This window comes from Dendropsophus ebraccatus, chromosome 11 (genome assembly GCF_027789765.1).
Source record: "Dendropsophus ebraccatus isolate aDenEbr1 chromosome 11, aDenEbr1.pat, whole genome shotgun sequence".
Taxonomy (NCBI): domain Eukaryota; kingdom Metazoa; phylum Chordata; class Amphibia; order Anura; family Hylidae; genus Dendropsophus; species Dendropsophus ebraccatus.
This window is the reverse complement of record NC_091464.1, coordinates 5662401-5684658: the sequence shown is the minus strand read 5'-3', so window position 1 is coordinate 5684658 and position 22258 is coordinate 5662401. Positions and strand designations below refer to the sequence as shown.

At 48.4% G+C, this 22258-nt stretch overlaps 1 protein-coding gene across 1 annotated transcript in view; it reads left to right on the top strand.

Annotated features, from left to right (window-relative positions):
- Positions 1–841: 841 nt before the first annotated feature.
- SORT1 (sortilin 1) overlaps positions 842–22258 on the top strand; it is a 53039-nt gene continuing 31622 nt past the window's right edge. Inside the window, exons 1-5 of the mRNA XM_069944667.1 lie at positions 842–1142; positions 13398–13454; positions 16542–16615; positions 17953–18055; positions 21105–21269. Coding sequence (XP_069800768.1) covers positions 903–1142; positions 13398–13454; positions 16542–16615; positions 17953–18055; positions 21105–21269 — 639 coding nt within the window. The 5' untranslated portion in view covers positions 842–902. The remainder of the gene's footprint in view (positions 1143–13397; positions 13455–16541; positions 16616–17952; positions 18056–21104; positions 21270–22258) is intronic.

Genomic DNA, 22258 nt, shown 5'->3' with positions numbered 1-22258 from the left:
ATATACCCCCATACCTCACCTATGTATACCCCACCCCTGACCAGGGTATACTCCCATAGCTCACCTGTATATACCCCACCCCTGACCAGGGTATACACCCATACCTCACCTATGTATACCCCCATACCTCACCTGTATATACCCCCATACCTCACCTATGTATACCCCCATACCTCACCTGTATATACCCCACCCCTGACCAGGGTATACACCCATACCTCACCTATGTATACCCCCATACCTCACCTGTATATACCCCCATAGCTCACCTGTATATACCCCACCCCTGACCAGGGTATACCCCCATAGCTCACCTGTATATACCCCCATACCTCACCTGTATATACCGCACCCCTGACCAGGGTATACACCCATACCTCACCTATGTATACCCCCATAGCTCACCTGTATATACCCCCATACCTCACCTGTATATACCGCACCCCTGACCAGGGTATACACCCATACCTCACCTATGTATACCCCCATACCTCACCTATATATACCCCACCTCCTAACAGCTCGGTTAGAGCCGAGCAGATGTCCGCTCTCCTGCTGCCCCTTCCCTCTCTGCAGGGCGGGTCACACCGTGAGGTAACTGTCACTTCGCGCCTGACACCCGCGCCGGGATACCACACGTGAGCTGCACATAAATATTGTCCTCGCCCGGCTGACCAATCACAAGTGACCAATCGGGGAAGGACCAATCAGGGATGAACTTCCGAGCTGACACCTGCTCAGCAAGGATGTTGACTATGGGCGGGACGCATCAGGGCGCTGTTAGCTTCCTGGCCAATGGCGATAGAGACGCAGAACGAGTGACGTGATCTGCAGCCAATAAGCGTCCAGCCGTCTTGTACCTGTCAGTGTGCTGGCTGCGTCTCGGGATCGCTCGCCTAGTGATGGGTTCCCTCGGAGGAAGGAGGCTGCGCGCCCTATTGTGTCTGCTGTGTGTGTGCTCGGTGCGGGCGCTGCTCCCCGCTCAGCAGCCGGACGGACGCTCCTCCGTATGGCGCCGCCAAGCTCAATGGTTCCCCCGGGTACGGAGGAGTGCGGAGCCCGGCAACATGCTGCCCAGCACGGACGGGACCTGTCAGCAGCCCGCGTCCTTCCAGGATGTCCTCCGAAAGGAAACGCACCCGGTGAGGCTGTGAGCGGAGAACTGGCCGTGAGGGAAGAGGGGGGGGGTCAGGTGTGAGGGAAGGGGGGGTCAGGTGTGAGGGAAGGGGGGGTCAGGTGTGAGGGAAGGGGGGGTCAGGTGTGAGGGGGGGGGGGGTCAGGTGTGAGGGGGGGGGGTCAGGTGTGAGGGGGGGGGGGGGTCAGGTGTGAGGGGGGGGGGGGGGGTCAGGTGTGAGGGGGGGGGGGGGGTCAGGTGTGAGGGGGGGGGGGGGGTCAGGTGTGAGGGGGGGGGGGGTCAGGTGTGAGGGGGGGGGTGAGGTGTGAGGGAAGAGGGGGGGGGGGTCAGGTGTGAGGGGGGGGGGTGAGGTGTGAGGGAAGAGGGGGGGGGTCAGGTGTGAGGGGGGGGTGAGGTGTGAGGGAAGAGGGGGGGGGGTCAGGTGTGAGGGAAGAGGGGGGGGGTGAGGTGTGAGGGGACAGAGGGGGGGGGGGTCAGGTGAGGTGTGAGGGGACAGGGGGAGGTCAGGTGAGGTGTGAGGGGACAGAGGGGGGGGGGGTCAGGTGAGGTGTGAGGGGACAGAGGGGGGGGGGTCGTGTGAGGGGGGGGGGTCGTGTGAGGGGACAGAGGGGGGGGGGGTCGTGTGAGGGGACAGAGGGGGGGGGGCGTGTGAGGGGACAGAGGGGGGGGGGTCGTGTGAGGGGACAGAGGGGGGGGGGGGTCGTGTGAGGGGACAGAGGGGGGGGGGGTCGTGTGAGGGGACAGAGGGGGGGGGGGGTCGTGTGAGGGGACAGGGGGGGGGGTCAGGTGAGGTGTGAGGGGACAGAGGGGGGGGGGGGGTCAGGTGAGGTGTGAGGGGACAGAGGGGGGGGGGGTCGTGTGAGGGGGGGGGTCGGGGGAGGGGACAGAGGGGGGGGGGGTCGTGTGAGGGGACAGAGGGGGGGGGGTCGTGTGAGGGGACAGAGGGGGGGGGTCGTGTGAGGGGACAGAGGGGGGGGGGGTCGTGTGAGGGGACAGAGGGGGGGGGGGTCGGGTGAGGGGACAGAGGGGGGGGGGGGTCGTGTGAGGGGACAGAGGGGGGGGGGTCGTGTGAGGGGACAGAGGGGGGGGGGGGTCGGGTGGGGGGACAGGGGGGGGGGGGTCGGGTGAGGGGACAGAGGGGGGGGGGGGTCAGGTGAGGGGACAGAGGGGGGGGGGGTCAGGTGAGGGGACAGAGGGGGGGGTCAGGTGAGGGGACAGGGGGGGTCAGGTAAGGTGTGAGGGGACAGGGGGGGGGTCAGGTAAGGTGTGAGGGGACAGAGGGGGGGGTCAGGTGAGGGGACAGAGGGGGGGGGGGTCAGGTGAGGGGACGGGGGGGTCAGGTAAGGTGTGAGGGGAGAGGGGGGGTCAGGTGAGGTGTGAGGGGAGAGGGGGGGGGTCAGGTGAGGTGTGAGGGGACAGAGGGGGGGGGGGTCAGGTGTGAGGGGACGGGGGGGGGGGGGACAGAGGGGGGGGGGGTCAGGTGTGAGGGGACGGGGGGGGGGGGGACAGGGAGTCAGGTGTGATGGGAGAGAGTGGTCAGTTGTGCGGGGATGGAGAGGGGGGTCAGGGAGTCAGATGGGATGGGGGGTCAGGTGTGATGGGAGGGGGGGGTCAGATGTGAGGGGATGGGGGGGAAGAGGTAACGTGTGGGGGATGGGGTGGCAAGGTGTGAGAGGATGGGGGGGCAGGAAGTCAGGTGTGAGGGGATGGGGGCGAGGTGTGAGAGGATGGGGGGAGCAGGAGGTCAGGTGTGAGGGGATGGGGGCAAGGTGTGAGAGGATGGGGGGGGCAGGAGGTCAGGTGTGGGGGATGGGGGCAAGGTGTGAGAGGATGGGGGGGGGCAGGAGGTCAGGTGTGGGGGATGGGGGCGAGGTGTGCAGGGATGTTGTGTGCTGCTTCCTGTGATGTGATCGGCTGTTCCCTCCAGTATCCCCCCCCGCTCTGTATGAGTGTCCTATTTTCCTGATCTCTTCCTGGTTCTGTCGTCAGTAATTACAGTGACAAACCTGAAGGTGTGAACGTGGCTCTCCGTGATGAATACTTTTCCATCCCAGAAAGTGTCCTGTGTAGAGATGAGCCATTCTACATTAGGAAGGAAGCAAATCCATTCTTTCCTACCGGGATTCTGCTCATTAGGCTGCCGGCTCTGACTGCTCCACTCCCTGCCGCCTCTCTCCAGGTGCTGGTAACTTCTCCCAGTTTCCCAGGACTGGATCCATCTTCTCCCAGCACCCAGGGAGGAACGGCACAGAGCGGAGCAGACCTCGGAGGCCGCAGCCCGATGAACAGAATCCTGATAGGAACCGATCTATTTGCTTCGTTCCTGCTGTAGATTCGCTGATCTCTAGTCCTGTGGATAAAACGTCACAGCTACAGGTTATTCATCCCCCTATAGAGATGTGCGGAGTGTCATGGCTGCAGGCCCAGATTTCCTAAGATTGTTGTCATTGTGGCGACTCTGATTGTTATATAACGTCCATTGTTTCTTTTTCCTTTGTTATTTATCAGGCTGCATAACACTGTGTAATGTCACAGGACTCGGCAGCCTTAAAGTGACTGTACAAGCCAAAAAGACAGAAATGGCTGCACATCGCACCCATGGCTGACACGAAAGCTTATTCAGCTACATTTAAAACCAACATCAGAAGTTGGTATATAATTTGGCCAAACCATATTGCCTCTTGTACCATAAGTGAGAGGTGCAGCGCTCTTTTTCTTCCCTGAACCTTAAAGTGACTGTACCACCAGGCCCAGGCTGAAGCACTGCAAGCGGCTGACCCACCCTTAGTGGGAGGAAACCCTAGACCCTCTATGATAGGGTTCCATTGATTCTAATGGAGTCACGTCATGGAGAGGCTGGAGTTTCTTCCCGCTAAGGGTGGGTCGGCCGGCCTCCAGTGCTTCAGCCTGGACCTGGTGGTACTGTCACTTTAAAGAGTCACTGTCGTATTTTTTATTTTTTTTTTTTGCAGAAATCAACAGTCCAGGCGATTTTTAACCCTTAGGGGATACAGCCAGTTTTCATTTTTGCGCTTTCGTTTTTCCCTCCTCGTGTATATAAGGCCATAGCGCCTGCATTTTTCCACCTAGAGACCCAAATGAAGCCCTTATTTTTTGCGCAACTAATTGTACTTTGCTATGACAGATGTAATTTTTGCCTGAAATGTGCCAGGAAGCCAGAAAAAAATTATATGTGTGGTGAAATTGAAAAAAAAAAAAGATTTTTTATTTGGGGGGGGGGGGGGGTTGTTTTTACCCCTGGGGTAAAACTGACTTGTTATATATGTTTCTTAAGTTGTTACGATTACAACGATATGTAACATGTATAACTTTTCTTGTATCTGATGGCTTGTAAAAAATTAAAACCTTTTAAAGAAAATATGTTCCTTAAAATCGCTCCATTCCCATGCTTGTAACGCTTTATCCTTTGGTCTATGGGGCTGTGTGAGGTGTCATTTTTTGCGCCATAATGTGTTTTTTCTATCGGTACCTTGATTGCGCATATACGACTTTTTAATCGCTTTTTATTACAATTCTGGATTTGATGCGACCAAAAAATGCGCAATTTTGCACTTTGGAATTTTTTTTACTCTTACGTCGTTTACCGTGTGATATCAGTAATGTGATAAATTAATAGTTCGGGCGATTACGCACGGGGCCATAGCAAACATGTTTGTTTATTTTATTTTTATTTATAAAATGGGGAAAGGGGGGTGATTCCCACTTTTATTAGGGGTGGGGGCTTTGTGTTATTAAAAATAAATTTTTCTTTTACTTTACACATATACTAGAAGCCCCCCTGGGGTTAGGGTTATTTCCCCCCCCCCCCCCCTGGGGTTAGGGTTATTCCCCCCCTGGGGGACTTCTAGTATATGCACTCCGATCTCTCATAGAGATCCATGCAGTATAGTATAGACCACCAGGTATGGAGATGAGCAAGTATTTAGAAGCAGCTGTCAACTTTGACGGCAACCCCCCTCTGAACTGCCGCGATCCCGGGTGCCGCATGTAGCCCGGGATCACGGCTATTAGCGGGCACGGTCCGATCGCCGTGCCCGCTAATTAAGTACTTAGAAGCAGCTGTCAAAGTTGACAGCTGCTTCTAAATACTTGTTCGTATCCATCCCTGGTGGTCTAGTGGGGGGATCGCCCCCCTGCGGCGCGATTGCGGGGGGGGGGGGGGGGGGGGGGGGGCGATCCCTGCATCCATCCCGGGCCGGGGTCTGCGCCGTAATGGCGCTGATCCCGGCTCGGCATTCTATTGCTTTTGGCTGCAGCAGACAAAAGCAATAGAACACCGATCTCATGGATTCATGCAGTATAACTATACTGCATGGATCTCTATGAGAGATCAGAGTGCATATACTAGAAGTCCCCCAGGGGGAATAACCCTAACCCCAGGGGGGCTTCTAGTATATGTGTGTAAAGTAAAAGAAAAATGTATTTTTAATAACACAAAATCCCCTCCCCTAATAAAAGTCACCCCCCTTTCCCCATTTTATAAATAAAAATAAATAAATTAATTAATAAACAAACATGTTTGCTATCGCCGCGTGCGTAATCGCCCGAACTATTAATTAATCACATTCCTGATCTCACACGGTAAACGGCGTCAGCGCAAAAAAATCCCGAAGTGCAAAATTGCGCATTTTTGGTCGCATCAAATCCAGAATAATTGTAATAAAAAGCGAAGTCATATATGCGCAATCAAGGTACCGATAGAAAGATCACATCATGGCGCAAAAAATGACACCTCACTTAGACCCGTAGACCAAAGGATAAAAGCGCTATAAGCCTGGGAATGGAGCGATTTTAAGGAACATATATTTTCTTTAAAAGGTTTTAATTTTTTACAAGCCATCAAATCAAATAAAAGTTATACATGTTACATATCGTTGTAATCGTAACAACTTAAGGAACATATATAACGAGTCAGTTTTACCCCAGGGCGAACGGAGTAAAAACAACCCCCTTTTTTTTCAATTTCACCACACATATAATTTTTTTCTGGTTTCCCGGCACATTTTAGGCAAAAATTACATCTGCCATAGCAAAGTACAATTAGTTGCGCAAAAAATAAGGGCTCATTTGGGTCTCTAGGTGGAAAAATGCAGGCGCTATGGCCTTATATACACGAGGAGGGAAAAACGAAAATGCAAAAATGAAAACTGGCTGTGTCCCCTAAGGGTTAATGTCTTTGCAGCAAAAATTAAGTGAGTCAGATGGCAACTAGAGTTGAGCGCAGACCCAAACTTCTGCATACAGTAGTTTACTACGTAATTTTTGTTACTTAAAGCGACTCTGTACCCACAGTCTGACCCCCCAAACCACTTGTACCTTCGGATAGTCGTTTTTAAAACAATAAATGCATCCCCTGCCGAATGGACCCCAGGACAGATCTTGGATTAGAAGCAGCTATCCGAAGGTACAAGTGCTTTGGGGGGGGTCAGATTGTGGGTACAGTGTCACTTTAAAGGGGTTATCCTGTGCTACAAAAACATGGCCACTTCAAGAACAAGAGACAGCACCACTCGTTTCTCCAGTTTGGGTACAGTTCTTTTGAAGTGAATGGAGCTTAAAGCGACTCTGTACCCACAATCTGCCCCCCCCCCCCCCAAAACCACTTGTAGCTTCGGATAGCTGCTTTTAATCCAAGATCTGTCCAGGCGTCCGTTTGGCAGGTGATGCAGTTATTGTCCTAAAAAAAATACTTTAAAACTTGAAGCCCGTGCCAAACGGGAGTATCTGTGCCCTAACTTTGCACCGTCCCTCCTCCCCACCTTCATCATTAGGAATGCTCCAGGCATATTGCCTCCTATTCCCCACCTGTGGCAGCCCGGCACATGGGCTGGATCATTAAAGGGGTAGTGCGGCGGTAAAGAATTATTGACAGAATAACACACATTACAAAGTTATACAACTTTGTCTGTGAATGGCCCCCTTCCCAGTGTCCCACCACCCCCACCTGTGTACCCGGAAGTGTGGTGCGCTATACATACCTGTCACGTGCCGACTCGTCTCCGATCTTCAGGCTGCAATGTCGTCTTCGGACGGCCGGGCCGAATCCCTCCGAGCGTCTTGAGTGCCGGCCGCCCTCTTCAGCGTCATCAGATGCTCAGCCGCGATTGGCACTCAGGACGCTCGGAGGGATTCGGCCCGGCCATCTGAAGACGACATCGCAGACTGAAGATCGGAGACGAGTCGGCACGTGACAGGTATGTATAGCGCACCACACTTCCAGGTACACGGGTGGGGTGGTGGGACACGGGGAAGGGGGCCATTCACAGACATGTTTCACAAAATGTTTTAGTGGCATTCCTAATGATGAAGAGAGGGGGGGGGGTGCAAAGTTAGGGCACAGATACTTTTATATTATATGTGCCCTAACTTTGCACCCCCTCCCCCTTCTGTCCCTCCCTCCTCTCTTCATCATTAGGAATGCCACTAAAACTTTTTGTCCATGCTGAACATTGCACAGGTCTTTAACTATCCAGACCATGTGCCAGGCTGCCACAGGTGGGGAATAGGAGGCAATCTGCCTGGAGCATTCCTAATGATGAGGAGGGTGGGGAGGAGGGACAGAGGGGTGGTGCAAAGTTACGGCACAGATGCTCCCGTTTGGCACGGGCTTCAAGTTTAAAAGTATTCTTTAGGACAATAACTGTATTATCTGCCGACCGGACCCTAGGACAGATCTTGGATTAAAAGCAGCTATCCGAAGGTACAAGTAGTTTGGGGAGGGCAGATTGTGTGTACAGAGTTGCTTTAATTGCAAACCACACCTGAACTGGAGACAAATGGGCTGTCTCTGGAAGTAAGTGGCCATGCTTTTGTAGCGCTGGATAACCCCTTTAGGGTACAAACCCACACACCGTATACACAGCAGATACGCAACAAATACGCAGCAAATACGCAGCAGATTTGTTGGTACAGATTTGATGCTGTGTTCAGTTATTTAGATATAATCTGCTGCGTATTTGCTGCGTATTTGCTGCGTATCGCAGCAGTAAATACGCTGCTTATACGGTGTGTGGGTTTATACCCTTAAAGTAACAAGATGTCATCAGTAGCCAACTGCCAGGTACCTGCAACTGTCCTGTAGTATCTGCCACCACTCGCTCCATGTGCTTCTGCTTAGCACAGTAAACACGTATATCTATCTCCTATCTATCTATCTACATAGATATATAGATAGATAGAGAGATGAAATAACTGTGTTTCCTTTCCCCCTATACTGCTCGGGAGGCTGTCGCGGTTCTTCCTGCCCCTTGGCCAGATTACCACTGATTGGTGTGATGTCAGTGGTGGGCGGGGTTACAGATGAGGTGTTACGGCTTGCCTGGCAACACAAGAGACAGATCATGTGACTGTTGTCTCAGAAGGGAGAGGGAGGACAGAGGAGACAGAGTGGAGCAGGCAGTGAGGATGTTCAGCAGCGTCAGACTGTAGACAAAGCCACTGATTCATGATGTACGAACCTATTACACACAAGCTTAGATCATGGGTGGGGATTAAAGGGGTAGTGCGGCGCTAAAAAATTATTCACAGAATAACACACATTACAAAGTTATACAACTTGGTAATGTATATTATGTCTGTGAATCGCCCCCTTCCCCGTGTACCACCACCCCTCCCCCGTCATCTTCGGGCGGACGGCCGAATCGCTTCCGCCGCGTCATCAGCCGCTCAGCTGCGATTGGCTGAGCATAACTGTGCTCAGCCAATCGCGGCTGAGCACAGTTATGACGCGGCGGAGGGGGGACGGCGGCAGCGATTCGTCCGTCTGAAGATGACGTTTGGCACAAGATGGCGGACGGGCTCGACACTGATCAGGTAATGTATAATGCACCACACACATTTCCGGGTACAAAGGCGGGGGTGGTGGGACACAGGGAAGGGGGTGATTCACAGACATAACATACATTACAAAGTTGTATAACTTTGTAATGTGTGTTCTGTGAATAATTTTTTTAGCGCCGCACTACCCCTTTAAGTTTCATTTCACAAATCTAAGATATATAGACTGGGTATCGCACTTATCGTGTTGACCTGAAGAATACTGATAATGTGTCAGATCACCAAATGGTGAAAAGTGTAACCCCCCCCCCCCCCCCCCCCCCCAATTAGAATAATTGCATCTTTTTTTTTTTTTTTCTTTTCTTTTCTTGTCATATTTTAATGGGGAAAAAATCAAGAGTAAAAGGAAACATGAGCTACAGCTTTTAGAGGGAGAAAAAAAGAAACTGAGGGGTTAATGGGAAGCTCCATGTGTTGTGGCTGACGACGTGTTCTGCTCATCCACAAAAGCTTTATTAAAAAATAAGAATGAATGGAATAAAATGTGCAGGCTGGGAAGGCGTAGGGCGTTGTGCCACCCCTTGGTATAACATAAATCCTGCGCCCCCCCCACCCCCGGCTGTACGGTGTCCTAGTTCTGCAGCCGCATGTCAGCACGTTATCACTGGAGCAGAAAGGACGCAGGACGACCCCAGCTGGAGTTCTAAGATGGCGGATGAGATCCCATGTGATCTGTAACTTGTGATGTGTCCGACAACCTTTTTTTTTTTTTTTTTTTTTAACCCCTTATTGCCACTGCCAGTTTTAGCTCCTGCACTTTATTTTTTTGCCTTTTAGGCTATGTTCACACACTTTTTTTTTTTTTTTTGCCCGTTTAATGGCAGTATTTTAGGATGGCTGTCATTTTGAGGTCAAATTAGTTATTTGTACATTCACGCCTGTCAATATAAAATAACGAATGTTATTCACCCTCAAAATGGCAGCCGTCTACTGATGAGGGAATTTACAGTAATGACTAAGCGAAGCTCTTCGTTGTCTCTAAAATCTGCTCATCTGCCTGCTGCCTTTTAACTGACTGCCACTCGTGCTGTGCTGAATTCCGAGTGGAAGGCTGCCCCCAAACAACACAAGTATGAATATGGTATTGCACTCACCACCACTGCTGCAGACAGAATGGGAAAGACATGAGGTACTGACTAGAGATGAGCGAACCGAGTTCGAGTCGATCCGAACTCGAACGTTCGGCATTTGATTACCGGGGGCTACTGAACTTGGATAAAGCTCTAAGGTGGTCTGGAAAACATGGATACAGCCAATGACTATATCCATGATTTCCACATAGCCTTAGGGCTTTATCAGCGTTCAGCAGCCACCGCTAATCAAATGCCGAAGGTTCGGGTTTGGATCGACTCGAGCATGCTCCAGGTTCGCTCATCTCTAGTACTGACATGTGAGCACAGGTGTATCCTGCTAATTTGGGTCACATGGGTCTTATGAAGGGGAGTGCCAGCTGCTCAAAAAAGGGAGAAAAATAAAATGCGATATGGAGAGAAAGGAGCAGCTGCACAACACACCTATGGCTGATACTAATGCCACTAGGCCAGGGGCCTAGTGGCCAGTTTGCAGCTGGTGAGCAGAGTTTTCTGCTACTCATGAATATCCAGGACTACTGAGCACACACATAATGGAGAGGACTATTTACTGTCCATGTTATTCAGGAGGAGATCTCTGGATCAGCTGCACAGAACAATGTAAGTGATACATCATCCTGTTCAGCTTTTGTCAGTAGTTTATGCCACCCTGAAATAGGACAGCATAAACCTGCTGACAGTCTCTTTAAGGAATGAAAGTTGGGATCCAGTTGATTTTACGGGCAATAAATCACGCTATTCATTTAGACAGTTTTGATAGATGAGGCCCATTATCACGGAAGGATGGGGAGGGGAGGGTGTCCGTAGGAGTCTTGCTATTGGATTGTTTGTGGATTTTTTTGTTATCTATTGAATTCATTGGAGAATATTCCTACAAACTGGTGGACTTTCTACAGCAGAAACTGACTTTGTGCACTTTGTGCCGCTCTCTTGTCACTCGGTGAAATGTTGCAGAGTGGATGAGATTATTTTCAATCTTTCCCACATTAATGGACTGGATTCACTACAGATTTATTTTCACACTTGTATCAAGTGGATTTAACTCTGAACATCTGGAGAAGTTGGATGCCGCCTGAAGAGTGTCTCAAAAACGTGGCTGCAGCCTGTGGCCTATGTCTGTATCCAGGTTTCCAGGACTCCCTGGGCTCCGCATCCAACTTCTCCAGACGTGCGGCATTAAATGTTGATTGTTTGGATTTGAATAAATTGCCAAACCCGACACTTTCATGAATTTCGCTCCACATTACTATCAAGAATTTATCCATGTAAAGGTAGTCTGAGGGGAGTCCTTATACGTACTACTTTGTGCTAGACACTATGTGATTCCTGGGATTCCAAATGAAAACGGTAACTCATTTTTATTTTATTTTTTTTTTTAAAAAGCTCCTAATATGTCAAATGTTTTTGTTGTTGGGGCAATGAGATCCCCTTTCCTACAATGAACAGACAGTATTCCCCACCATTGGCTTGACACAAGAGGGGGGGGGGGGGGTGGTTGGACAGGACGCCCTACGCCTGCAAGGCTGAGCAGTAGCTAAGTGCTGCTGCCTGTATGTTTTAGTAATTGTGGGGTCTTGTCACCTGGACCCCCACTAATCACTGATTACTTTTTTTATTTTATTTTTTAAGTAACAGGTAGCGTTTAGGTGACCTTTTCTATGTTTACACCTGTGTTGATTCACCTGTGTTCGGTAATTTTTGTAGGGCACGAAGAGTCACAGCTGAGCATAGAGGAGTGTTATAGTTTACGTCTGCCTCTGTACCTTCTCCATAGAGATCGTTCTGCTGTGTAAACTCGAATATCTGGTTCTGCAAGTGTTGTGTAACAGGCCTGGTGCAAAATGACCTTCCCTTCAGCACTAGCCCCTATGCAACCACATGCTAATGGTTTATTTTTTGCATATGTGGTGAAAAGAAACCGTGTTGTCTATGCGGGCGGCCATTGTGCAATCTTATCTGTTTTGCCATCGTGATAATGGTGCATGAACACAAACTTAGATGTGGTAACTTACTGCTGACGCCCTATTTATGGCTCTAGAACAAAGCTTTTATTGTAGGTTTACATTGCCTATATAAAGACGACCTTGTTTGATTTAAAGTGTTCTGCAATTTTTAACAAACCGTATGTTTCTGTTAAATGGTGTTAAGGCGACTTTAGTGCCCCCTCACTGCTGTTAGCTGGATGGAGAGGTATTTCGGGGGCTATTTCTCATTCTCTCCATTTCTGGGGGCAGGACCAGAGCTGGTCTTATAACCAGTATTGCCCACACAGGGTCTTCCTTCCCTTATTTGTCTGGTCAATCACAGCACCTACTTATCACTATACAATGACCTAGTGTGCTCTGTACCCACAATCTGACTCCCAACCCAACCCCCTCCCAAACCACTTGTACCGCCAGATAGCTACTTTTAATCCAAGATCTGTCCTGGGGTCCATTCCACAGGTGATGGTTATTGTCCTAAAAAAAAACCCAACTTTTAAACTTGCAGCCCTGTGTCAAATTGGCGTGTGTATAGGCCCTAGGCTTGCACCGCCCCCTCTGCCGCTCCTCCCCGCCCTCCTCATCATTAGGAATGCCCCCAGGCAACATTTTTCCTATCCATCACCTGTCTGAACATTGCACAGGTGCCTTAATGATCCAGCTCATGTGCAGTGCTCACACAGGTGATGAATAGAAGAAATTGTTCTAGGGGCATTCCTAATGGTGGGAAGGAGGGACGGAGGGGTGTCTCAATCCTAGGGCACAGACACTCTAGGCCTCGCCATTTTGTCACAGGGCTGCAAGTTTTGTGTTTTGTGACAATAACTGCATCATGTGCTGAACAGATCTTGGATTAAAAGCAGCTATCCGATGGTACAAGCAGTTTAGGGGGTCAGATTGTGGGTACAGAGTCACTTTAAGCATGTGAAGGGACGAAGGCATTACTGATTGACTGGTTTTACAAGGTTCCATAGAGTGACTTTTTTTTTTTTTTTTTTTTTTTTTCCCCCCTCTCACTCGGAGTGAGTGTGGACATTCTGCAGTGCGGTCCTCTCCCTGCTCGTTCTTCTGATCGGTACAACTCTGAACACTGAGACCCGGACCGATCAAAACTGTTGACATGTCTCTATGAAATCTCTGACGTGCCAAAGTTTTTTTTGTAACAACGGACACTTTAAAGGTGTTCATATCCTTCAAGCTTTCCTACAGTTTTAATATTCTACCATTGTAAGAAGTGTATGAGGGCCTCACTTTCTGACTGCAGGATCTCACATGCATTTTCTGGTATAATTTTATTTAAAATTGTTAATCTATATTTTTCTCCTCATTCAGGGCACATTTGACCAGAGTGGAGAGCTGTCTCTGGTGTGGGTTGGAGATGGAACAGGCGTAAGTAATGTAATCTTATTTCCCTATATTGTCCATGTAGACGCATAATGGGCCATGTCATATAATTGTATACAAATCCAGTATAATGTGAGTGTGGGTGAAAGACAAAAGAGGAAAGTGACAAAACAAGGAAGGTATAGATGTGTAAGAGTATCGGCTGCCTACCATGTCTCTGCACACAGGAACGGGTTACCCCCATTTACATAAAACAGTCGTTTAAATTTGAGCAATATAACGATAATGTGCACAATAATCATCCCATGTAATAGGGCCCTTTTACACGGGGCAGCGTGGTGTAGCCACGTATAGATTACCTAGGAGGGTCAGATTTAATCCTTTATTCTGGTCTTATTGTGATGTAGCTGTCGCCTATTTTATTGTGACGGAACATTTGTGGTAACATCTGCTTTTTTACCTTTACCGGACCAAAGAAAATTCTAGGCTGATACTAGGGGTTAAATATTTTCACAGTTTGTATGGAGTACAACTACAAAAAGCATCTCCTTTTGGATGAAATTTTATGTCTGCTTTGTGAGGATTGTTTTAACAATGTGTGCAGATCTGTGGTACCTGTGACACTTATTCTGGTAATTGCTTATAAAGTGCTTTTTTCCTGCACTTACTACTGTATCAAGGCTTCACTTCCTGGACAACGTGGTGATGTCACGTCTTCCAGAGTTGTGCGGGCAGTGGCTGCTGGAGACTATGATGGCACAGGGATGTTCAGTGTCCCCCTGCCATCATCCTCTCCAGCAGCCACAGTCCACACAACTCTGGGAGTAGTGACATTACACTGTTGTTTAGGTAGTGAAGCCTTGATGCAGTAGTAAGTGCAGGGAAAAAAGCACTTTATAAGCATTTACCATAATGAGTGTATATTGGTCACTTGTATAACTTTTGGGGGGCAATACAATAGGTTAAATATTTTTGCCAGACTTCTTCTCCTTTTAACCCCTTAAGGACAGAGCCAATTTCGATTTTTGTGTTTTAGTTTTTTCCTCCTTGTGCTTAAAAGGCCATAGCACTTGCATTTTTCCACCTAGAAACCCACATGAGCCCTTATTTTTTGCGTCACTAAGTTGTAGTTTGCAATGACAGGCTGAATTTTTGCATAAAGTACACTGCGAAACCAGAAAAAAATTCAAAGTGTGGTGAAATTGAAAAAAAAAAAAGGCATTTTGTTTATTTGGGGGAAATGTGTTTTTACCCCATTCGCCCTGGGGTAAAACTGACTTGTTATATATGTTCCTCAAGTCGTTACGATTAAAACGATATGTAACATGTATAACTTATATTGTATCTGATGGCCTGTAAAAAATTCAAACCATTGTCAAGAAATATACGTCATTTAAAATCGCTCCATTCCCAGGCTTATAGCGCTTTTATCCTTTGGTCTATGGGGCTGTGTCAGGTGTCATTTCTTGCGCCATGATGTGTTCTTTCTATCGGTACCTTGATTGCGCATATACGACTTTTTGATCGCTTTTTATTACAATTTTTCTGGATTTGATGCAACCAAAAATGCGCAATTTTTCACTTTGGTATTTTTTTGCGCTGACGCCATTTACCGTGCGAGATCCGGAATGTGATTAATAGTTCGGGCGATTACGCACGCGGCGATAGCAAACATGTTTGTTTATTTATTTACTTTTATTTATAACCTGGGAAAAGGGGGGTGATTCAGACTTTTATTAGGGGAGGGGGATTTTTACGATTAACAACACTTTTTTTTTTTTTTTTTACTTTTACACTTATACTAGAAGCCCCCCTGGGGGACTTCTAGTATAAGTGCTCTGATCTCTCATAGAGATCTCTGCAGCATAGATATGCTGCAGAGATCCATGAGATAGGTACTCGTTTACTTCCGGCTGCTGCAGCCGGAAGTAAACGAGTGCCGAGCCGGGGTCGGCGCCATCTTGGAGCGGTCCCCGGCCGGCTTCAGAAACGGAGATCGCTCCTCCGGGATAACATCCCGGGGGAGCGATCTCCGCCACTAGACATGTTTGACAGCTGCATCTGATTACTGTATTAGCGGGCACGGCGATCGGACCGTGCCCGCTAATACCTACGGCCCCGGGCTACAAGCGGCACCCGGGACAGCCGCGGTTCAGAGCGGGGTCGCCGCGCGGCCCCGCTCTGAGCGTCCTTACCGGCATCAGGGCGTAAATATACGACCGATGTCGTTAAGGGGTTAAGGGGTTAAAGGGGTAGTGCGGCGCTAAACAATTATTCACAAAATAACACACATTACAAAGTTATACAACTTTGTTATGTATGTGAATGGCCCCCTTCCTTGTGTTTCTCCCCACCCACGCTAGACCCGGAAGTGTGGTGCATACTCGCCGCATCTCGTGTCGACCCCCGGCCGCCATCTTCGGACAATGACGTCAATGAACCGCTCCATCCGTCCCTCGTGCCGGCCCCCCTCTGCCGCGTCATCCGCAGCTCAGTTGCGATTGGCTGATGCATAACTGCTCAGCCAATCGCGGCTGAGCACAGGTATGACGCGGCAGAGGGGGGCTGGCATGAGGGACGGATGGAGCAGTTTGGCCGGCCTCCCGAAGACTGTCATTATCCCAAGATGGCGGCCGGGGGTCGACACGAGATGCGGTGAGTATAATGCACCACACTTCCGGATCTAGTGTGGGTGGGGGGAAACGCAGGGAAGGGGGCCATTCACATACATAACATACATTACAAAGTTGTATAACTTTGTAATGTGTGTTATTTTGTGAATAATTGTATAGCGCAGCACTACCCTTTTAAGTCCAATTGTTCTGCATTTTATTACCGACATTTAAAGAAGTTGGGTGCAGCCCTTGGGAGTCCTGGATATGGCCATAGGGCTGCATCCAATTTCTTCTGCCACCGGTATTCAGATGCCAAGCAGTCGAGCATGCTCCATTTTCTCTCATGTCTGGTGGAGAAATGTTGGCTCCTTCTAAATCCTCAGCAAGCAGAGTGCACACCCTAGTGGACAGAGGTGGCATTGCAGCTACGGCTGGGAGAAGTGAGGATGTACTCACTAATATCACATCAATAATACCAACCTTAACTGTTATAAAGTATATCTTTCCTCCCTTCCAGGTTATTCTAGTGCTGACCACCTTTAGGCTTCCTATGATTATAGTCTCCTATGGGCAGTCCAAGCTGTACAGGAGGTGAGTGACATCTGTGTGCTGTCTGATATTATTCATTGTTTGGTCATTTCTTCCTATAAATGTTATGAGCATTATGCAGGGTAACATACAATATATTTTATATGTCTTGTCTATATTAAACCCCTTAAGGACACAACCACATGTTGGGACCTTAAGACTGGGTCCCGTGTATGGAGGGGTATGGAGAGGGAAAAAAAAAATCCCAATAAAATGCTACTTGAGCCCAACCATTTCCTTTTCACAAGGGGTAAATGTATTAAGCAATTTCTCCTGATTTCTGAGATAACCACCCCCCCAAAAAATGATGGTTGTCACCTGCTATTGGGGTTTGTGCTTTTAGGGTACAAACACACAGGCCGAATCCGCAGTGGATTTCTCACTGCGAAATCTGCTGCGGATCACTTGCCTGTAGTTTGTATGGGAAGACAAACTTGCAGCGGGATGTCAGTCTGACAGCCCTGTAACCCACTGTCAGCCGGAGCATACTGTACCTGCTCCATGCTTCGGGGGCTCCCGGCATCTGGGGCAGCGCACTGATCTACCGGGATATCCAGACTGGATTCTCCGAAGTGTGGAGCAGGTGCAGTATGCTCCGGTTAATGGGGTGGTTTCCTTACTATAAAAACTACAGGCAAAGGAGCCGCAGCGGATCCGGCCTGTGTGTTTGTACCCTTAGAGTGAATATTTTTCTGCTTTTTGCTGGAATTAATAGGATTGCTGCTAGAAAGTAGTGTTTTTTTTTTCTACTTCTGGATAACTTCTTTAACGTTTTAACTGGGTTTTACATTTGAGACTCATTGTGATCACGAGATACAGCCGGGTGAAGCGCGCAGCAGCTGTGCTTTACTTCCTGTTATACACACAGCTCTGCCACAAATGGAGTCAAAGCTCTACTTACACATACACACACGCACACCCCCAGCAATGCTATACCAGCACTCACAGCTCTACTGTACAGACACACCTCTACTACACATATATACTCACCCCCAGTTCTGCTGTGCTAACACACAAATTCGTTATTAATACAGAGTGTATGACTTTCACATGCTGATGACATCCTGGATGGTCCCAAACCTTTGCAGGAGCAATAATATTAATCTGGCCTGGTGTACTGGGGCTGCTTCTTTTGTTGCAGGAATCTGGATATGATGTGCACATTGCATCCAGCTTCCTCTTCTGCCTGGCACTGGTTCCATAGAGCCCTCTCAGGGCTAAGGACACCTTTTTATCTTGTACGTTGGCTGACATTTCTGGTGTACGAGCTAAACATTACATATAAATAAGTAGTGTGAACTTTCCCTTAATAAATTTACTGTTTTTGTTTGTCCTTCCAGTGAGGATTATGGAAAAACATTTGAAGATGTAACCCATCTCATAAAGAACACCTACATCCGCACAGAGTTCGGTATGGGTCTGGGTCCTGAGAATTCTGGAAGGGTAAGTCTTCAGGAATTTAATAGTTTCACCCTCATGTTTAAAGTGGTATTCTGCTCTGTATTAACTTTTAATATGTTGTCCAGATGCAGAGCATAAGAAACTGGCTATTCTTACCTCTCTGCGCTGATCCAGTGTCCTTCTGTGTCATCTTCAGTCCCCGGCTGAACGACCCCCACCACCACTTGCGATCCTCACTGGTCTGGCAGGATCAGCCTGCGCAGCCAATCACTGGCCACAGAGTTGCCCTATCTCAGTCAGGGATTGGCTAAGCAGGTTGTCACTGCCAGACGAGGCAAAGCTTGAGCCTTGAGCAAGGGACTGAGGATTGGGGGAGCACAGAGAGGTAAGAATAGGCTGAGATGTTCTGCATTTGGCAGCCACATAAATTTAATTTCTTTATTTTTCACTGTATTTACAGATTCTTAAAGTGTTTCTGTCACGACTTAAAACCCCCCAGCAAATATATAGTTAATGGTTGCCTTATGTATGCTTCAGGTTTTGTAGCCTCATTGTGCCGCTCTGGCGTCCCCATTTCACTCTGTGCTTTTATAAATTGACATTTGCCCTCAGATCAGTTAGGGCCCTATTCCACTGGAAGATTATTGTTTGCATAATCGTTAACGATAAACAATCCAAACGACCGCTATTGCGAAAGACCTGAAATCGTTCACCCATTTACATGGAAAGATAGTCGTTACTTATGATCGTTCTTGCGGTCGTCTTGTCGTCGCTATTGCGTTCGTTACTACTGAGAACGACGACTTATTCATTGCGAACGACTTGCAAACGACCAACGTTAAAAATAGGTCCAGGTCTTATTAAACAATCAACGATTTTTCGTTCAGTCGTTAGTTGTTAACTGCTATTCAAACGAACGATTATTGTTTAGATTTGAACGATTTAACGATAATCTGAACGATAATCGTCCGGGGGAATAGGGCCTTAAGTTTACTCACGGGGTGTGTGCAGGGGTGTGGCCAGCCACTGGCCAATCGGCATTCATCTTCAGTATGCAGAGCAGAGGGAAAACTGACATTACTTCCTGCATTTTCCCCCCCCCCTTATTTTGCTTTTACTAAAGACCAAATGGCCTTTGTGTTGGAGCTTTGACTGCAGCTCTCCCACCTGAGTGTCAGTGGTGGTGCTACGCTATAACACTGCCACAGCAGAGCACCAGCCTCAGTGCTCAGTCATGTAGATGTATGTGATGTCATGACCAGCTGCAGCATCTGCACGGACCTTATGAGCCACTGGTGAAGGTCAGGACCCTTCCTATTCCTATACTGGGTAGGTTTGGGGTCTTGCCTAATAGCTCTGTTCCAGGGCCGGCCTTAGGGTAGACGGCGCCATGTGCGAAACTTTTTTCGGCGCCCCACCACCACCACCAACCTACTGCCCAACCCCACTCTCAGCTGAGTGTTGCATGACCACAACCCCATCATACCCTATCAGGGTACAAAAATCCAGTAATAGTAGCAAATCCTGGCACTACTTATCCTCGCCGGTCATCCAGCCCAGTGTACAGACGCTGGGGCACAGGAAGCTCGTAAATGGTGGTATTACAGTGACACACAGCTCAGTCCATGAGAGGTACTTACAAGAATACGATGGGGGTTGTAGTCATATAACACTGCAGCTATGAGGGTATGATGGGGGTTGTGGTCATGTAACACACATCAGCTATCGGGGGGGGGGGGGGGGGGGGTGATGGGGGTTGTGGTCATATAACACTTCAGCTACCAGGGTATAATGGGTGTTGTAAACATGTAACACTGCACCTATCGTTATGATGGGGGTTGTAGTCATGTAACACACACCAGCTACCAGGGTATGATGGGGGTTGTAGTCATGTAACACACACCAGCTATCAGGGTATAATGGGGGTTTGGGTAATACTAGCAGCACTCAGCAGCCTGACAGACAACACATTGATGATGACACTCACTGACAGAGTTGCTGCTGCTCCTTTTCATAGTCCAGTCCCTGGAAGGAGGTCTCCAGCTGCTGCCATCACTCCCCCTCCTCCCTCCTCACACACAGCAGGAGAGGGGGAGGGTCCATCAGCAGCTCTTTGCAGCATGTGAGTGGGGAGAGAGGAGAGAACAAACACGGACCAGAGGTGGCATCCGGGGGCTGAGAGGGACGCACTTGCCAGGTACTGATGGTCTGGCAAGTGCCTGTGTGGCCCGAGGGCGCTGTCAGGAAGGCAGGAGAGGGGAAAGGAACAAACCCCTGCGGGAGGAGGAGGGAGGCCAGATGGGGGCGGGAGGGGGGTGCTTCTGCAGACAGAACATCTAATTTACAAATTTCTGTTTTCTAAGTTGTGTGCTGTTTGTCAGCAGGAGCGCCCCCTAGCTGGCCGGGAGTGATGCTGCACCCTGTGCAACTGCACTGGCTGCACATCCCTAAGGCCGGCTCTGTTCTCTTCTAGCTGTCTGATGGAGTTGTCAGGCCTAATCCCACCTCATATGAATGAACTTATTTCATCTTGCAGTACATTTTGTGACCACACTGTGATTTTCTAGGATTAAAAAAAAATGTATAGTATGGTACCGTGTTAGCCAGAAAAATCCATATTCATTTGTGAACTTGTCTGACGAAGGGATCTTGTGAATCCCGAAAGCTCACAGGTCTAACAATTTTTTGTTGGCCAATAAAGGTATTACTCCTAAAATACTTTTGATTTCAAGTATTTACCACAACTAGGATTAAAAGAAACACAACTACTTGCAAAAACAGCACTGCCCCTGTAACAAGGTCATGGGCTCTTCCAGTTCCATTCACTTCAATGGAGCAGAGATGCAAGACCCTCATCCAAGCTGGGGGCAGGATAGGTGCTGTTTCTGGAAGGAGGTTGCCCTGTTTTTCTAAGCCTGAACACCCCCTTTAAATACATTTTGTGTTTTTTTTAGTAAAAAAAAATTGTAATCCTGTCATCCCTCTTAAATGCTGGTTTCACTCTTTTGTCTATCGAAGGGATAGGTTTGTAAGCAGGAGACCCTTCCCTTAGATCTGGGCACCTTCATCTTTGTCTTTTCTTCTTGTTTAGGTGGTGTTGGTTGCGGATGTGTCAGGAGGGAGCGCTGGTGGTCGTATTTTCAGATCCTCCGACTTTGCAAGGAGTTTTGTCCAGACAGATTTGCCCTTCCACCCCCTGAGGCCTCTGTCCTACAGCGCTGAAGACCCCCGATGCCTGATTCTCATCAGTGTGCATGTGAGTGGATCTATTTTTCATGCCAAATGTTTACATAAGAGAGATTTCCTTATTAGGAACCGGAATCGGAAGCCTTCCTTAGCCTATAGCCTTTGCTACCCCAATATATAGATTTCACTTTAAGTACAAATATTAAGTTACTGTATTTTTCCCTTTATAGGATGCACCTGACGTTAGGACACACCTAGAACATTGTAGATTCTTTAATGCTGGGAGGGATAATCACAGTGAGTGATAAATTACCGATAACGCCTGCCAGGAACTCAGGTGTCTCAGAAGGGAGGGGGGGGGGGGGAGAGACAAAGGAAAACCTTTACAGATTTGTGTGTCTTCAGCAGAAAGCAGCAGCTGAGAATTGAGGGAAGGAGACTGAATAGAATAGATAAGAAGTAGGGAAGGAATTGTTGGTCTCACCATGGGCAGCAACATAACTTCTGATATGTGTGCATAATAGAGGTAAGGTATGGTACTCACAGCTGACGATCTTCTTAAAAAAATCTGTATTTCCTATATGGCGAAAATAAAGGTTTTTTAAGAAGAGTTTCTATATCTTTCCTCTTATTGTGCACATGCAGGTTACGCCTATACTACATAGCGCACCACCCAAGAATTTTACTATCAGACACATCATGTCTAGCTCTCCCTGCAAGTGGGAGTACCGGACTGCCGATCCGCAGCACGTTTCATCTAAATAACACTGCATCAAATCTGCTGCCATACGGTACGTGTGATGCTGCCACTGAGAACCATTACTACTGTAACACATAAGGGGGAGAGGGTTGTGTTTTTTTTTTCGAACAATAGATCTCAAGTCATTGGGAAATCCCAAAAAGTCCTCACAACTGTCCGACCTTGTCAAGCTCAGTGGCTCACTTTAATTGGTAATAGGGTCTTCATAAAGGCTTCCATCCTCTGAACCATCCAAGGCCTTATTGATGCCACATTTCTGAAGGCTCTTACAACAGTTTCATCCTTCACTGCTCGCCATA